Source organism: Siphateles boraxobius, unplaced genomic scaffold (genome assembly GCF_051911475.1).
Source record: "Siphateles boraxobius isolate OS27281-9 unplaced genomic scaffold, OSU_SipBor_1 12, whole genome shotgun sequence".
NCBI lineage: Eukaryota > Metazoa > Chordata > Actinopteri > Cypriniformes > Leuciscidae > Siphateles > Siphateles boraxobius.
The window spans coordinates 7,121,194-7,137,697 of NW_027508722.1; the positions used below are offsets into that span (position 1 = coordinate 7,121,194).

Here is a 16,504-nt window from a genome sequence, read left to right on the forward strand (position 1 = left end):
ATCAGTGTTTATAGCCCTAAAATGAATATCTTGTTGGACAAATGTAACCACTCCACCCCCTTTTACAGGACTTCTATCTTTGCCCACAGCCGTATAGCCAAGAATTATAAAATCAATAGATGGTTTTAACCAAGTTTCCTGAACACAAATTACGTTTGGTTTAACAGATAATTCTTCGATAAAATATTTAAATTCTTGTCCATTAGAAATTAAACTCCTGGCGTTCCATTGCAAAATGGATATACCCATCAGCTTCCACCACCACTTGATGACTGACTTTCAACTACCTCTGTTCTGAGCATTTCATTAATAGAATCAGTTGTTAATCCTTCTTCACCTAGATACTTCTCTGCTGCTTTTAAGATTATCTTAATTCTCGCTGCTCCCCCCACACTTAGCACAACGGGCCTTAGCCCTACATGCTACAGCAATATGACCAAAACATTGGCATTTAAAACACCTTGTTGGTGGGGGAATGTAAGGTCTCACTACATAACTAACATACCCAATTCTTATCCGTTCAGGTAGTTTATCCTCATCTAAGGCCAACATAACAGACATACTTGGTCTTTTAACACCATCTCTAGTGTATTGCAGCCGCTTAACTTTGATTACACGAACTCCTTTTACATTTACTTTAATTTCCTCTTCGGTCACATCAGTCGACACTCCATATATAACTCCCATAACTCTCCCTTTTTCTTACCATATTTGCGGCTTCACAGCCTTCCCCAGCAATATATTACACTTCATTAAACCTTGCTGTTGATCTCTGTCTTTACAAACAATTAACAAATTCCCATCTCTTAGAGTTTTGACTGTATATACCTCTCCTACTATCTTGTATACAGCTTCGCTAATCTTTAAAGGATTCAATACACACGGGGTTTGAAATCGAATGATCACTTTTATGTCATTCTCTTTACTCCCGTCTCCTTTATTTCCAACTGCTTTCCTTTTTTTCCTCCCTTGTCTCACCTCCTGCCAAACTCCATCGTTTGAATTCATTCCATTAGAAATTATTGAAGCTTCATCACCTTCCATCTCCTCTACCTCATTCTCATATTCTCTTCCTGCATTCATCTCACTTCCTATCCATCCCAGATCACTCCTCAGCCCTCCTGGCTCTCGCATCGGATCTGGGGCGTGCCTCTCCATTCGTCCCGCCTTCCCCCCAACCCAAAGAATGAACTAGACACATGCAGGGCTTAAAAACAAAGGCCCTTTATCAGCTTTGCTGCATATATACTGGCACCTTCACTTACCGCTTGCTCCATTTCTGTAAATACGTGTTAACCCCTTAGTCAGCCCCAATTTTGGCAAGTGATGCATACATGACATACCCAAAATAAAAAGGTTGCTGCTCATAAGTCATTCTGAATAGACACATAACCAACATATATTTAGAAACCCAACCCTTGAGAGTTTACATTTCAAGACTCAAAATTAAAAAAATGGACCGAACATTTCCTGTCGAATATAATAGGTTGTATTTTTAAACAGAATAAATATTTTGGAGGTGAAATATGAAAGGTGAATATGGATTAGTTAATTTTTAATAATTAAACTGTGTGTGAAATGTTTTGAATTGACATTTTCACAGCTTATGCGTTTTATATACAGCCATGTTGAATTCAGCCCATAAAAATGCAAAGCCCTTAAAATACAATGCATTAAAATGCAAGACTGGTGCAATGCATATTTTTTTCAATAGTGCAATTTGTTTTGTTTCAAAAACATTTGGCATTCATTTTCTTCCATAGACTGAGTACGATTATAGCCCAAATGTACTTTTCTGTTCATATAAGTCAAGTATACTTAAATGTAATTTTAGTGCAAAACAATAGACTGAAAGTACTTTCTTGTTTTTAGAAGTAAAAAGTATGCTAATAGCACACTTGAATAAAGTTCTTTTTTTGTAATGGTTCTTATTGATTCTGACTAAAATGCACCAGACAGCAGGGTAGTCTGATTAACATGTAAAAAAAGTTTGTTTTTGTTGTTTTTGGTGCAATTTAATAACGTCCTCATATACTTTAAGCACAACTTTATTGAACTCAACTACTGCATTGTCATAAATCAATGTCTTTGCAGCACAGATGATGGTGCACAAAAACCACCTCCATCAGAACGGGAGGTAAGGCCCCTTACTGAACCCCTGTGTCACCGATACTCTCCAGCATAAGCGGCAGACCTCCACACTCCGTTCACTCATTCCGCATCTCCTGAATACCGATCACCTGCTCCTGTCATCATCACCTGCCGGGAAACTTCTCTCACTTCACCCTCATCTTTAAAACAGCACCAGTTCCCTCACTCAGTTGTCTGTCCTCGTCGATACGCCATCGACTTCCTGACTCTCTCATCTGAGACTTTCGCCCAGTGGCGTCATGCCCATTCAAAGTGAGGGAGTTAAACTGTAACTTGACATATAAATTACATGTCGGCGCACTTGCCTAGAGGCTAGTCGACGTCGACCATAAGTGTATACTACAAATTGCACCCTTTGTCTTCAATAACAAATGGACATTAAAGGGTTAGTTCGGCCATTTAAGACATGAAGTTGTATGCAATCCTTACCAGCACTATAGTGCATACACACTGACCCACTCTGTAGTCACCTACCTGGTCAGAGTTCTGGCTGCTGGAAGTTTTTCAATAAAGTACTCCCGGTCATTTTCCGGGTTTTTACGTGAAAAAAATGATTTGCGTTTCAAAGGTTGATTAATTTACCACACAAAAAACACGCCGGTCAAAATTCATACCTCAGTTTTAATCGGCACTATTTTCTATCCATTTCTATCAATCCGTGCTGCTGTCAACGTCAACGTTCGCAAGTGCGCATGTTCCGATCAGCTGTTGATAGCGCGACTCGCTGACAACATGTCTGACTGCGAAACTTCTGATGATGAAACCAATTTTAGCACAATGTCGGACGGATCACATGAAAGTAATTTTAGCACAACGACAAAGGGATACCTTTATGAACCGCAGTATACCGATGCCGAACTTCAGCAGAAGGAGATAGAACGGGAAGAGAGAGATCGAGAGGACAGAGATGAAGTTGTCCAAGTTGATGCTGGGCCCACAGCTGTAGAAAGAGCCAGGATGAACGACAAATGCACTTGTTCAAATTGTCAAGTTATGCCAACAGAGGTTGGAAGCTATTGCTGCCACGAATGGGAACTCATCATGCCACAGATGCAAAACCTATCGATTGACGAGGAGGCCAACTTTGGTCTGTCTGCATTACATCCAATGACGTTTTCCCTGCAATGCTAAATGCAGGTGTCTTGGAGGTATCCCTTTGTCGTTGTGCTAAAATTACTTTCATGTGATCCATCTGACATTGTGCTAAAATTGGTTTCATCATCAGAAGTTTCGCAGTCAGACATGCTGTCAGCGAGTCGCGCTATCAACAGCTGATCGGAACATGTGCACTTGCGAACGTTGATGTTGACAGCAGCGCGGATTGATAGAAATGGATAGAAAATAGTGCCGATTAAAACTGAGGTATGAATTTTGACCGGCGTGTTTTTTGTGTGGTAAATTAATCAAGCTTTGAAACAAAAATCATTTTTTCACGTAAAAACGCACAGTTTTGTGGCCCCGGAAAATAACCGGGAGTACTTTATTGAAAAACTTCCAGCGGCCAGAACTCTGACCAGGTAGGTGACTACAGAGTGGGTCAGTGTTTATGGACTATAGTGCTGGTAAGGATTGCATACAACTTCATGTCTTAAATGGGCGAACTAACCCTTTAATAGACAAATAATATGTAGCTCTACTTTGTACAAAATACTATTAACTCAATGCATTGTCATTTCCAGCAAGTGTGTTAAAATTTGTATTGTGAAAATAATTGAAAAAAAGCGTGATGCTAATATTCTTTTTATAAATTTAAGGATATTACAATGTTAGTATATTTCCAATGTAGTATTGAAAAAGGGAATATATTTCAAATAAAATTCGCTAGGGTATGCCAGTTTATGCAATTGCTTCCTGCAGCGTTAATGAAAGATCATATCAGGTAAAAGGGAAGCAAAAAAAATTCAGATGATATTTAATGTTGTGTCTGCTAGTTTTATTTCTTCGACAGCTTCAAGTTTAACGCACTTTCATGTTCTATACAGGTTTGCGTTTATTTTCACGCACACACCTATATTGAGACTTTTCTCTGCGATTCACAGTCTTTAAATCAATATAATGTGTGCTTATAGTTGTAGTGCCACAGTAGTGTAACAGTATATACAGAACACAATGTGACCCCAGCTTTGCATGATGCATATGTGTGTGGTGAAGCAACTGGTAAAATGAGTGCACTTGTGTGGCAGCGACCCAGGTTGGATTGTAATTTAATTGCAATTGTAATGTCACCACAATATATTTGAAGTTTATATTAATTCTGAATTCTGCATTTCAAAACTTAAATACAAGAGTATATTTAAAGTGTACTTAAGCATACTTGGAATAGTTCCACTTTAGCACAAACAAGTATATTTAATACAACTTTAGTTGAACTTCACCACTGCTTTTGGACAACTAAAATGCATTTAGTACAACATTTAGTGTTCCAATTTAGCAGACTTTAAGCATACCAATTTATAGTGTGCCACAAATACATATTTATATTAAGGTACATATGAATAAATTGTGCTCATGTATACTATTTTTTACTAGGTATGTTTTCTAGTCAAGTTTCATGCTTTGGATTACCTGATGGTTATTGTTTCACATTTTTTTGGATTATAACCATTATAATAAACTGCACTTGGGTCCTCTACATCTGCTTTCATCTGCTTCCATGTCAGCATCATTACAGCCCTCATGTCGTTCCAAACCTGTGGGACTTTTTTTTCCTGCATGTGGAACACCAAAATTATTGACAAATTATTAAAACACTTTTTGTAAGTTGCTTTTGGATAAGAGCATCTGCTAAACAGCATATGTGTATAATGGATATTGTTCTTCATCTTCATAGGACAACACTGATCCCAAACCTGTACAGAGAGATGCAATAATTAACTAAATTTCCAAGGCTGTTTTCCCTTGACACTAATCTTGCAAATGGTCAAGGTTTTTAACACAGTTGTTATGCAACACACCAAACAAACATGTTTTTGTTCCAAGATATAACTAGGTTCGAGCAACAGAGGGGTTGTACTTGCACATGAAATCCTTAGTGTCCAATTAGACTGAATGGAGACGTTTTACTCTGTGTGTGGTATAGGCCTACATCCACATCCAAAAGTGGTCATACATTAAGGTCTGGATGTAAAGTCTTGATGTGAAATATACTCAGTATGGCAAGCCATCGGTGTGCGTGTACTTACTGAGCTTGAACATTTGGGCCTAGTAACTTTGACCAGTAACTATTCATACTTTATTCTGCTAGAAACAAAACATTTTTTGCGAGCTCTTAACGCATTATAGTCCTTCACGTCTACTGCGATCACAAAATTCCGTCCAGTTGATAATACCTAGAATATCAAAATCGACTGCTGGCGGTAGATCCTTTTCCTATTTAGCACCTAAACTTGGGAACAGTCTTCCTAACATTTTCCGGGAAGCAGACACACTCTGTCAGTTTAAATCTAGATTAAAAACACATCTCTTCAACCTGGCATAAACATAGAACACTATACATTCCTATTATTCAAATCAGTTAAATGATTATTAGGCTACATAAATTAGGTCAGCCGGAACCGGGAACACTTCCTATAACACCAGATGTACTCGCTACATCATAAAAAGAATGGCATCTACGCTAATTTTAGTCTTTCTGTTTATTCCGAGGTTAACTGTAATCAGCCGGACCCGAGCCGAATCCAGATCAGATGGTGAACTTGTGCCTAGACACGACCACAACGCATCACTGAAGTGTCAGCAGAGCTTGTGTCAACTAAACTCTACCCTGTGAAGACCTCATCGACACGACAGCCATCGCCACTAATCCTCAACAAACTCGTCTCCATACGAGCATGATAACTCCGATCTTAAACCAGATGAACTGCATAATGTTCCGATCCAATCTGACTTCTGACCTGTAATGCTGCCTGAATCATAATCATACACTGTTCGTTCGTTGGCCAAAGGTTAACTGAAAATGTGCAGTTTCTACAATATGAAACTGTCTCTGACTAGCAATTGAATAAATAGGCTACTAGTATCAAATAAAGTTACTGGTGAACTTAGGGAAAAAAGACTAGTCACTTTTGGAATAGGGTACTTACTATTAGCACAAAGCCTAAGTGGTAACTAACAATATAGCAGCTTGTTTTAAGGTATATGCTAAATGATAAAACGGCTTGCCATATAAAAATCTTGAGTCTCTTGAGTAAATGCAGTATGGTATCAACGGGCTTTAAGATTACAATGTCACTATAGAAACCGCTGGAAAGAACACAAGAGTTACCATGACCATTGCAGACTGGCGTTTACTGCGCGTGATACCTGTGTGTCCGCTTTACGCGCGCTGCGACACCGCTATCTTTCGGTTTAATCTTTATATCATCAGGATATGAACATCCCGCTAGAAAGTTTTATTTGCGAGAATTCCACGAGACCATGAGGATGGTATGCACTGCACTGCAGCAGCAGCACTACACTGGAGATATAACCGAATTGCGCTATAACTGTAACTTTTACCTTTTGTGGCCATGAGTGCGGAGAAGCCAAACTTTCTGTCTCAACCTGAAGTAAAAAATATCTATTTCTTTCGGAATGGGGATCCGTATTACGAGCCTAGGCGTTTGGTGATTAACGCGAAGAGGGTTTCGACCTTCGACACGCTGCTGCGGGAGGTGACTGTTGGCGTCCGGGCTCAGTTTGGAGCTGTGAGAAACATTTATACGCCCAAAGCGGGACACCGGATAGACTCATTGGAGCACATGAGGAGCGGAGAACAGTATGTGGCTGCTGGACGAGAGAAGTTCAAAAAGATAGAGTAAGACACATTTAAAAAAACATCTATCTATCGATCGAACTTTATTAGCTAACGTTCTGGAAAGGTTCTCTCAATGTGATGAAAAAATTCTTCCAGTAACGTTGATATAATGTTCAAATGGCTAGCTGGTATTTAATAATGTTTAATAATGTTATAAATCGTTCATGGATGGTTTTTGTTTTGTTTTTGGTTAAATATTTTTAGCTGGACATTTATCTAACAGTTGTTTCAGAGAACATTAAAAATTAACATAGGCTACCCATAATGTAGGCCTATAGACTATGCTGAATGACAAAATAAAATGTTTCCTTAATGTTCGCGAGAAAACAACTAGCTTATTTAAAATATGTTTAAAAAAAAGAAAAACAATGTTTTGAACGTTCAGAGAACATTCAGAAATAACTTTTTAATAACTTAATATGAGCATTATCAAAACTTACAACATATTTTTGGTTTGGCTGGGGAGGAGGCCATAACCGCAGGGAAAGGTCTCTTGGCAAGCATTCTTAGCAAACATTCTACCAGTCTTAATGTTCTCAAAATGTTAGCAAAAAACAGTTTTATACATGGTTTCATAAAACTTTTCTTTTCTTTCTGTAATGTTTTTAAAATGTTTCAGAATATAAATTAAACAAATGTTTTCAGGTTTCAGAATGTTTCCGATTGAGCCACCCGGATTATGTGGGTGCATGTAAAAGTATCATATCATAACCTTGCCTGTCAAACATTTTCACACATTTAAATTGATTCTCTATTTTCTATATTTTACAATGAAAGTTACGAAAACACAAATGAAAGTCTGCGGATTAGCCTATAGTGATCAAAACAAATAATGGCACAAATAAAATCTCTGCAGAGTTAGCTCTGACATTATCAAACAACTTCATGAGGTGCATAATGGGATGCTTTTTTAAAAAGTTCCCATGTATGGTGGACACATGATTATGCTTTGCCTTCCATTTCTAACCCAACTCATTAATTTCAACTAAGTTAAAATTTTTGTTTCATAAAGTGGTAATACAAATTTAGATAACTAATTTCATATTTAAGCATGAACGTTTAGATCAAACACACATAATTAAACATTTGAGTAGCAGTGCATCTGTTTTATAGCAATGAGGAACACAGTCTGCAAATAATCTTTTACATTGTTAAAGTGGGAAAAGTAATTCAGCTTACTTTCTAGTTATTTACAGATAGGAACCAGGAAGAAAAGAATGCTTCAGCTCAATGTAGGGGTAAGGACAAATAATTACACCTTATTTACAGCTGAAATCTGTGTATGTGTATACAATGAATACAAGCTCAACTCATATAAAACACTGCTGATCCAATTATTTAAGAACACAGCACAAATATTCAACATACACAAACATGCAGTGCAATGCAGTCAGTCGCTACACAGTTTGTCAATGGAGTCAGCGGGGTATATATGTCCATCCATGTGTCCCAGAGGACTATGTGCCAGAACACTGAAGACCCCAGGAGATTTAGACATTGGCAAATAAAGCAATTTATTTAAAAATATGTTTTTCAAAACACAACCTTTTTTTCAAGATATAATTTTAAAGGAAAAGTGTCATGCAGATTCCGTCACAAATATGTCTGGACCATGTGCTGGTTCAGCATATCGCACCTGCTTTAGCATTCAAGAGAAACTACCTAAGCGAGGTGTAATGTTTAGACACACACTGTCTGCGTTGTCGTCTGGGAAGAATCACTTTATTGTCAGCTCATTTGGCAATGAATTATTAACCCGTGAATTATTATCCACCTTCTTGGATGCATATTTAAGTCAATGGCTCTGACCCAGAGCGCATACAAAGCTCTCCGGAGTCAATCTGAATGACACTTCATATACTCCCGCTGTACTCAAGACTAGTTTAAGAAGAGAAGAATGAAAAGAAAGAAAGAAAACGAGCACAGGGACTTTACAACAGTCTTAAAATTTTATGAACTCTCTAAGGCAAAGAGAGTAAGTATCATCACACCTGCTCAGAGACCCCTTATTATTGCGGTGAACTAAATGGCTGTTGCCAGGGTAATTGGTGATACAATGTCCTAATCATCTTTAGGCAAGATTGAACAGGCCAATTTATTTATGATGTGGGCCACACTTTGTTCTATACTAGATTCTGATTGTCTCAATTAGAGCGGCTGCTTTGGCCTGGCAGCTTCCCAAAGACTCACTGTCCCTCTGCTCTTTACACAAGCGCCTGCGGGGTTACCAGGGGATACGGCAGGGGCCTGAGAGACACTGAAACACTAGATGAGAGCAGTTGTCTGTCTGTGTTTGGGTTGAACTGAGCAAGGCCCTCGCTTAAACACACTGGCTAATCGAACTCATGTATGACCCTGATAGCAATTGAGCAGCTCTTACATTTCACATCTTGAGGCAGTGTTTTCTACTGTCTGAATTTCTCTGAAATTCAGTTTCCTATTTATTTCATTGGATTCATTTTTACGTTTAAGTTGATTAAGTGTAAAAAAAAAAAAAAAAAAAAAGATTAAGAAACATTCAACATGAGCTATCAGTTGCAAAAGCTGATGAACTAATAAAGTTGTGTTTTTGCTGTAATTTATTCATTCAGTTTTATTAATGTAACCAGAGATTTGGGTAGTAGAATCAAACCACAATTTGAAACGTGTTAGTAAGTGTGCCTGAAGAAATACAATTTAGCATACTTTTCAAATTATTGTTGCCTGTCTGTCAGTCACTTCAACGCAGATGGCCCCGGAGTCTGTGTAAGTACATTTTTCCCCCAGTGAGCCTCATCGCACAGACACTGTGCAAGATCAGGAAGAAGAACACGTATTAATGGTTGGGCCAGTATAGGCCTTGATTCTCTGAACTCACACTGAAGGCACAAAGGCGATTTTGAAGGCGTTGGCCCCTTCCTGGTGAATCCCCCTGAGGTAGGACCTTTTCAAGGGACTGGGCACAATTTAGCACCTGTGCCCAGACCTATGGCACCTCCATGTCTGGCCCCTGCATGGAGCGTGGAAGACTTCATTGGGCTTTAACCAGTGGCTTTAACCTTTATAACTCAGGCTAGAGCCCCCTCCACGAGGCAGGCCTATGCTTTGAAGGGGAGTCTGTTCGCTAACTGGTGTGCTTCCTGAGGGGAAGACCCACAGAGATTTGAAAACTCCACCTCTGCTGCCAGTTGCTACATTTGTAGTAGTTCCTTCCTTTTCAGATAGGACCTACCACAGGGACTTCTTTCCATGTGTGGTACCTCTCAGATGTTCCCAGAAGTCCATGTGATGTAATCTCCACACACTAACCTCCCATTCGGGTAGGATGTGGTCTCTATAGTGTTTCTTCTCCCATATGGAAAGTAGACCGCTTCCCCAACGCTCTGATCTGCATCAGCTGTAGATTTTTCCTTTAAAAAATAAATAAATAAAAAATAACAGAAAAGATCAAGGAAGTGCACTTGTTACGTCTACATTGCTGAAACTCATTACACAGCGGATTGTGGCATTTAGTATAGGGACCTCTAGTGTCAGTACATCAACACAACGGTGAAGTGACTGACAGATAGGGTAGATAGACCTCTCTGTTACTATTTTAATCTCCAATCTCTGATAGAGGGAATAAGAGGTTGTGTCCTTCCTGCCACAACTCTGAACTGCCTGCTGAAATGGCCAGCATGAGTGGAGCACACCAGCCTCTTTTTATATACCACATGTCGCCAATTCTTATTGGCCTTTTCTGAAGGATCAGAGGTTTGGGGCTCTTAAGTGTGACCCCTAATGTCATTACATTGACACTATGTTTTATGCCCTCCACCAGGGAAACGAGGCTACAATAGTAACCAAGACATTGTTTTTTCTCAAGCTGACCAATCAGAGCAGATTGCGCCGTTCAGAAGCAGGGAACTAAAGAGAGCAACTAAACAGAGCGTTACAGAAAGACTGGGAAGAGAGGTGCTTCAATAATTTCAAATATTTAAAGAATAATGTGTTTGAACATTCAAGCATAAAAACCTATTCTTGCAGACCCCTAAAAAAATCAAGACTTTTAAAAAGGGCATAGTTCCCCTTTAAAAAGAGTACATGGTAAAAAAAAATATAAGTGTGACCAAGGGTTGGGTATTGGTTGGGTTTGATCCGATACCAGTACCTACTCTGTATTTTTTAAATGGTTCCGGTGCTTAAACGGTTCTTGAACCGGTACTTAAGAAAACGAGACGCTGCGTTCACTGCTCAGCTCCTTGTGCTGCCGACAAGCTCCCTTTTTTCGGCAGAGAAATCGGAGGAGCAGATGGCACGCGCCAATATAAAATGATTACGAAAGAGCATCGAGGCGGCCCCCGCGCCATCAGCCAATGAATTGGCGTGATTCTGTATGGGCTTCAGACAATCGACACACCCAGAGGACATTCTGACGTGTAATTTTACACGTGAAATGCAGCCAAACCTTGGAGCATTTTGCCTTCGGCATCTTCATTAATTCCCTCGCTATCTGAACTGATACAAGTGTGCCGAGTAGCGGCACTGACGCCGGAACACCAGGGGGCGGTAAAAAAAAGTTAGGCACCGACATCTTCGTTCTTATTCGGTCTCCTTACTACCATTTACGTCGGAACCGGTTCCCTATTGGCCCCGGTTTCGGTACCCAACCCTTGTGTGACCCGAATGTAAGGATTTCAGAAGGCCCCGGTTTCGGTACCCAACCCTTGTGTGACCCGAATGTAAGGATTTCAGAAACACTTAAAGGTGCTCTAAGCGATGTCGGGTGACGTCACTTCTTGTTGACGTTTAAAGTATTGTCAAACAAAACGGCTAGCTAGACACTCCCTCGTCCTCATCCACGCACTAACCCCCCAAACCCCACCCTCAAATCCTTCTTGTCGGTTATTGGCTGGAACAGTTTGCTATGTTTCGTGGTGCAGGTTAGCCCAGTTTGTTTTCGTTGCCTTTTGTGGAGCCTGGGGTGTCTGCAGAGACTGCATTTTTTTTTACAGTGTTTTGGGGACAGGCAGCTAGCGGATAGTGAGGATATGTTTGCTGCATGTGACAAAAAATGTGTTTGCCTAAAAAAACATGTGACATCGCTTAGAGCACCTTTAATTGCATGTTATTTACAATTAAATGAAAATGTAGTCTAGTTTAAATTAATATGAAATGCAGTTAGTTGAACTTTAGAGTACTTTTTGACCCACTTATAGGACTTAATTACATCTTTATATATTATTTCATACTTATTCTATTGTCTTTGAAATATGTTTAAAGTGTACTGTATTACTAACAAACATTTATGGTAAACTAAAATATACTTTAAGGTCATTTTTATTGGAACTTGTAAGTCATGTATTTAAATATATTTGTAATTACACATTTGTAATGATGAAGTTGCATCATGATGAATCTTCAAATACAGTTTTTTAAATATACATTTAAGATGTGAAGTACTGTACAATACAATTGAACATTCAATACAATTAGTCACACTTCTTTTTCATAAAGCGTAACCAAAGATGAGATACATGAGCATGAGACGATTAAATCTGTTATTGTGTGTGCCACACCATTTAAGTCTTTTCCTTATGTGTAGATGAAACCCGTTCCTCAGAGTCGTGTGATAGTGTCTGCCAGATTCCTCAAACCCATCAAAGAACCCTGTGCAATATTGTAAGTACAGTTTATTTGTTTATTTCATAGTCCTTAACTTTAGGCACACCTCAATCAATCATTTTTAGTCAGCATCACTGCAAACCTTTGAAACCTAGTGTCTAAAAGCAGCATTTGTGTTGAAGTATTTTTTTCCCCCACATTTAATCAAAATATATTCTTGGGGTACTTAAAAGCCTTACCAGTTCACTCAAAAATGAAAACCCTTTTTTTGCAGTAAATGTTTTAGAGGAATTTTGCAGCTCTTTGCTCACAGTGAAAGCTCGTAGTAAGCACAGCGGTTAAGCTCAGAAAGGGAAAAAACACCAAAAGCATTAGTAGTAAAACTGTAAGGAGGTTGGATGTTTGGGAAGAACTTTAATTTTGATTGATTATTACTTTAAGCAACTAATGAATGAACCAGCATGTATTTATTTATGGATGAACGGATGTACTGAATTCATACATTCTGGTTCTTTGTATACATCTGCAGTATTACAAATATACTTTTGTAATATAAATGCAAATTGTTTCTGTGTCCTCAGTGTTGTGGCAAATGGAGATGTCCAGAATCCAGCAGCGAGGCTTCTGATTCCCAGCCGTGTGATTGGCCAGTTTGATCGTATTCTGGAGATGATCACAGAGAAAATGGGCCTGCGAATTGTGGGTGGTGTGCGGAGGTACTATACAATTGTTTATATTTAGTTTATATTAGTCCGAGGGAATGTTCTCAGAACATTGGCTAATATTCTGGCAAGGGTCTTTCAAAGTTATGAACAAGCGTTCTTCCAGTAACATTAATAGAATGTTCATTCAAAGTTATCTGATCATACAGAATTAACATCATACAATGTTCTCAAAAAGTTAGCACAAAAAACATTATTTATATTATTATTTATATATAATCATTACACATGGACTTAGACTGGACTTTTGTCTGACATTTTTTAAATGTTACTATTAGAGGTGGGAATAGATTAATTTTTTTAATCTAGATTAATCTCACTGTAATCTTGGAATTAATCTAGATTAAAATGGCTCATTTGAATTCTGCCGAAGGCATTCAGAATATGTGTGCTACCCAAATAATGACTAAAAGTAAGTCTTTGAGAATAGTGCGCCTCGCGTAGGGATGTGAATTTCTGCCAAAAATGCCATTCGACAATAGAGGAGCAAAATTTGAATATCGTAAAAAAAAAAAAAAAAAAAAAAACGCACACTCACAATGACAGAAAGGGAGGCCAATTTCATCTTTAGCGATTTGTCATCAAACAAACTGTTTATTAATTGAACAAGTAACATGTTTTCGTGTTTTTTTTTTTATCATAGTAGGCTAATTGGAAGAAGAAAAAAACTTGCAAAGCACGATGTAGCTACAGTCCGTTTTTGCATCGCCAAACCAGCTGCTCGTTAGACCAAAAAATAATGTCATAATGATTTTATGTGAATCTGCCTTTACCGGCAATAGCCTCCTCCTTTTTAAACAAATTAGTTTTCAATCAATGTAAACTATTCGTGTGACTATGCCCCTGCGCAATACATACACATTACCGCGGGATGGTGGGTGTTCATTTCATAAACTGTACACAATGGTTGCTTATTTAACCTGTTAACCTTTGCCAGTGCGCCGACGCTCTGAAGCGTTTTTTTGTAGCTTATAAATTAATGTATATGTCCAAAAAACAGATAATGTCATACTTTATAGTAGTGCTATCGTGGCGTAATAATCTGTTTGGTTGTAAAATGTATTACCTGAATGAAATGAAATCGAATGTATCGTCCTGTGGAATCAGTCATTTATAGACAGCTGACGAAGATGTTCAACTATTAAAGATCTTCATCGCTGGCAAAAATATGATGCATTTTCAGATTTGCTTTCACTAGACTAAACTGTAGATCCACGGCCACTTCATCCAACGCTCTTGATGTTCTTAAATCTTCCTGTTATGAATCCGAGTCGAGTGTGATTGAACGCGCTTCAGACGATTCAGTGCGTGAGGAAACTGAACAGATCATTCAGACTGATTCGCGAACCGATTTAGACAGATCTGCCAACTTGTTTGATGAAGTCTTTGAACAGAATCGACTCAAAAGAGTGATTCATTTGTAAATTGAGCATCGCACATGCCCATAAAAAGATACAGCGCGCTTGGAATAAACTCATTTAACAACATATAATTGCATTAAAATAAAGTAACGAGAGGAACGTCGCCCAACGTAACATGTAAAAGTATACACCTTGTGTCCCTGACAGGAATATACCCTGCTGCACTGTCTGTGACAGTATAGGCGCGGCGTCAATTATGTCAAATATACTAGGCTACACATGGAATTGCGTGAAAATATAACGATATTCGAAAAAGCTATTTTATGATCCCAACCCAACTTTGAGAATAGATTAACGGCGATATTTTTTTTTATCACCCGATAAGAGTCTCACGTTAACGCAGCACGTTAACGCCGATAACGGCCCACCACTAGTTACTATACTTCTGTCAGAATGTTTAGAGAATACTCAAGTGTAATGTTGCAGTAATGTTTACAAAATGCTAAAATGGAATGTGCCCTTTCCTCATTTAAGAAATTAAAGCATTTCTATATCATCTGAGCAATATTTACTTATTTTAGCCTTTAACATCTTCTTTTGTAGCCTGTACACCTTTGAAGGGACTCTCGTTATGGATGGAAAGAAATTAGAAAATGGACAGTTTTATGTTGCTGTTGGCAGAGACAAATTTAAAAAGCTTCCATACAGTGACCTCCTGTTCAATAAACCCATAGGCATAAAGCGAGTGAACAGGTAAGAGAAAGATGGTGCATTTTCCCAGCAGATGAAGTATGTTTTCAGTAACATTTTACAATAAGGTTTCATTTGTTGAAAGTAGTTAATGCATTAACCAACATGAACAATGAGCAATACATTTGTTACAATTTTTGGTCACACTTTATATTAAGTGTCCTTAACTTATGTGTACTTACATCAAAAAATAAGTAAAATGTACTAATTCTGTTCATATTGTATTGCAAAACACTTTTGTTGCTATTTAGGTGAGATATGGGTAAGGTTAGGGACAGGTTTGGTGGCATGGATAGCTTTAAGGGTGGGTTGAGGTGTAAGGGAAGGCTCAACAGTGTAATTATATGTGTAATTAATTAGAAATGAACTACAGCTCTAATTACATGCAGTTATTTAAAAAAATATATAAGTATACAATAAGTGCATTGTATCAAATGATTAAACGTTAGTACATAAAGACACCTAATATAAAGTGGGACCCAATATTTATTAGACTTTGTTAATGTTAGTTAATAAAATGTATACAGTTGTTCATTGTTTGTTCATATTAGTGCAAAGTGCATTAACTTTGATTAATAAATACTGCAGAAGTATTGTTAATTCTTAGTTCATGTTAACTAAAGTAGTTAACCAGTGTTATCTAATTAAACCTTATTGTAAAGTGTTACCATGTTTTCAAACAGAATATAATTGAATGTGATTTTAGGTCAAAAGCAGTGTCATTACCACCTATATACAAATACAGACGACAAAATGGAGATGTGAGTACAAACACTAAAAAATAAAAGATTTTGGGCATTCATTTGTTAAATCGTTGAATATTTCTGTTATCAGGTGGGGAACCATCATATCAGTAAGTCTGAGTGTGGACAAGAGAAGAGCAGTCTTTCAGACCAGACCTCCAAAGAACAGCTGTCATCTATTGTCAGAGAGATCTCTCAGGCCAGACTCATGAGCATACGCAAGAAGAGGAGCAAACTCACAGCATCTTATGAGGCTCAGGACCCTGGTAAGAGACACGTTTGAAACAGACAGTGAATGAGAGATCGACTGAGCGCGTGCGATTACCTGCGTCTTTGAGGTCAAGTCATATATATACTCGTTATATATACTCGGAAAAGGTTCCCGTGTCCAAGGAAAGC

At 38.2% G+C, this 16,504-nt stretch overlaps 1 protein-coding gene across 1 annotated transcript in view; it reads left to right on the forward strand.

Annotated features, from left to right (window-relative positions):
* Positions 1 to 6,380: 6,380 nt before the first annotated feature.
* LOC143713321 (doublecortin domain-containing protein 2-like) overlaps positions 6,381 to 16,504 on the forward strand; it is a 51,389-nt gene continuing 41,265 nt past the window's right edge. The window contains exons 1-7 of the mRNA XM_077204842.1: positions 6,381 to 6,946; positions 8,133 to 8,184; positions 12,510 to 12,586; positions 13,111 to 13,245; positions 15,216 to 15,365; positions 16,069 to 16,123; positions 16,197 to 16,371. Of these exons, the coding sequence (XP_077060957.1) occupies positions 6,660 to 6,946; positions 8,133 to 8,184; positions 12,510 to 12,586; positions 13,111 to 13,245; positions 15,216 to 15,365; positions 16,069 to 16,123; positions 16,197 to 16,371 (931 nt within the window). The 5' untranslated portion in view covers positions 6,381 to 6,659. The remainder of the gene's footprint in view (positions 6,947 to 8,132; positions 8,185 to 12,509; positions 12,587 to 13,110; positions 13,246 to 15,215; positions 15,366 to 16,068; positions 16,124 to 16,196; positions 16,372 to 16,504) is intronic.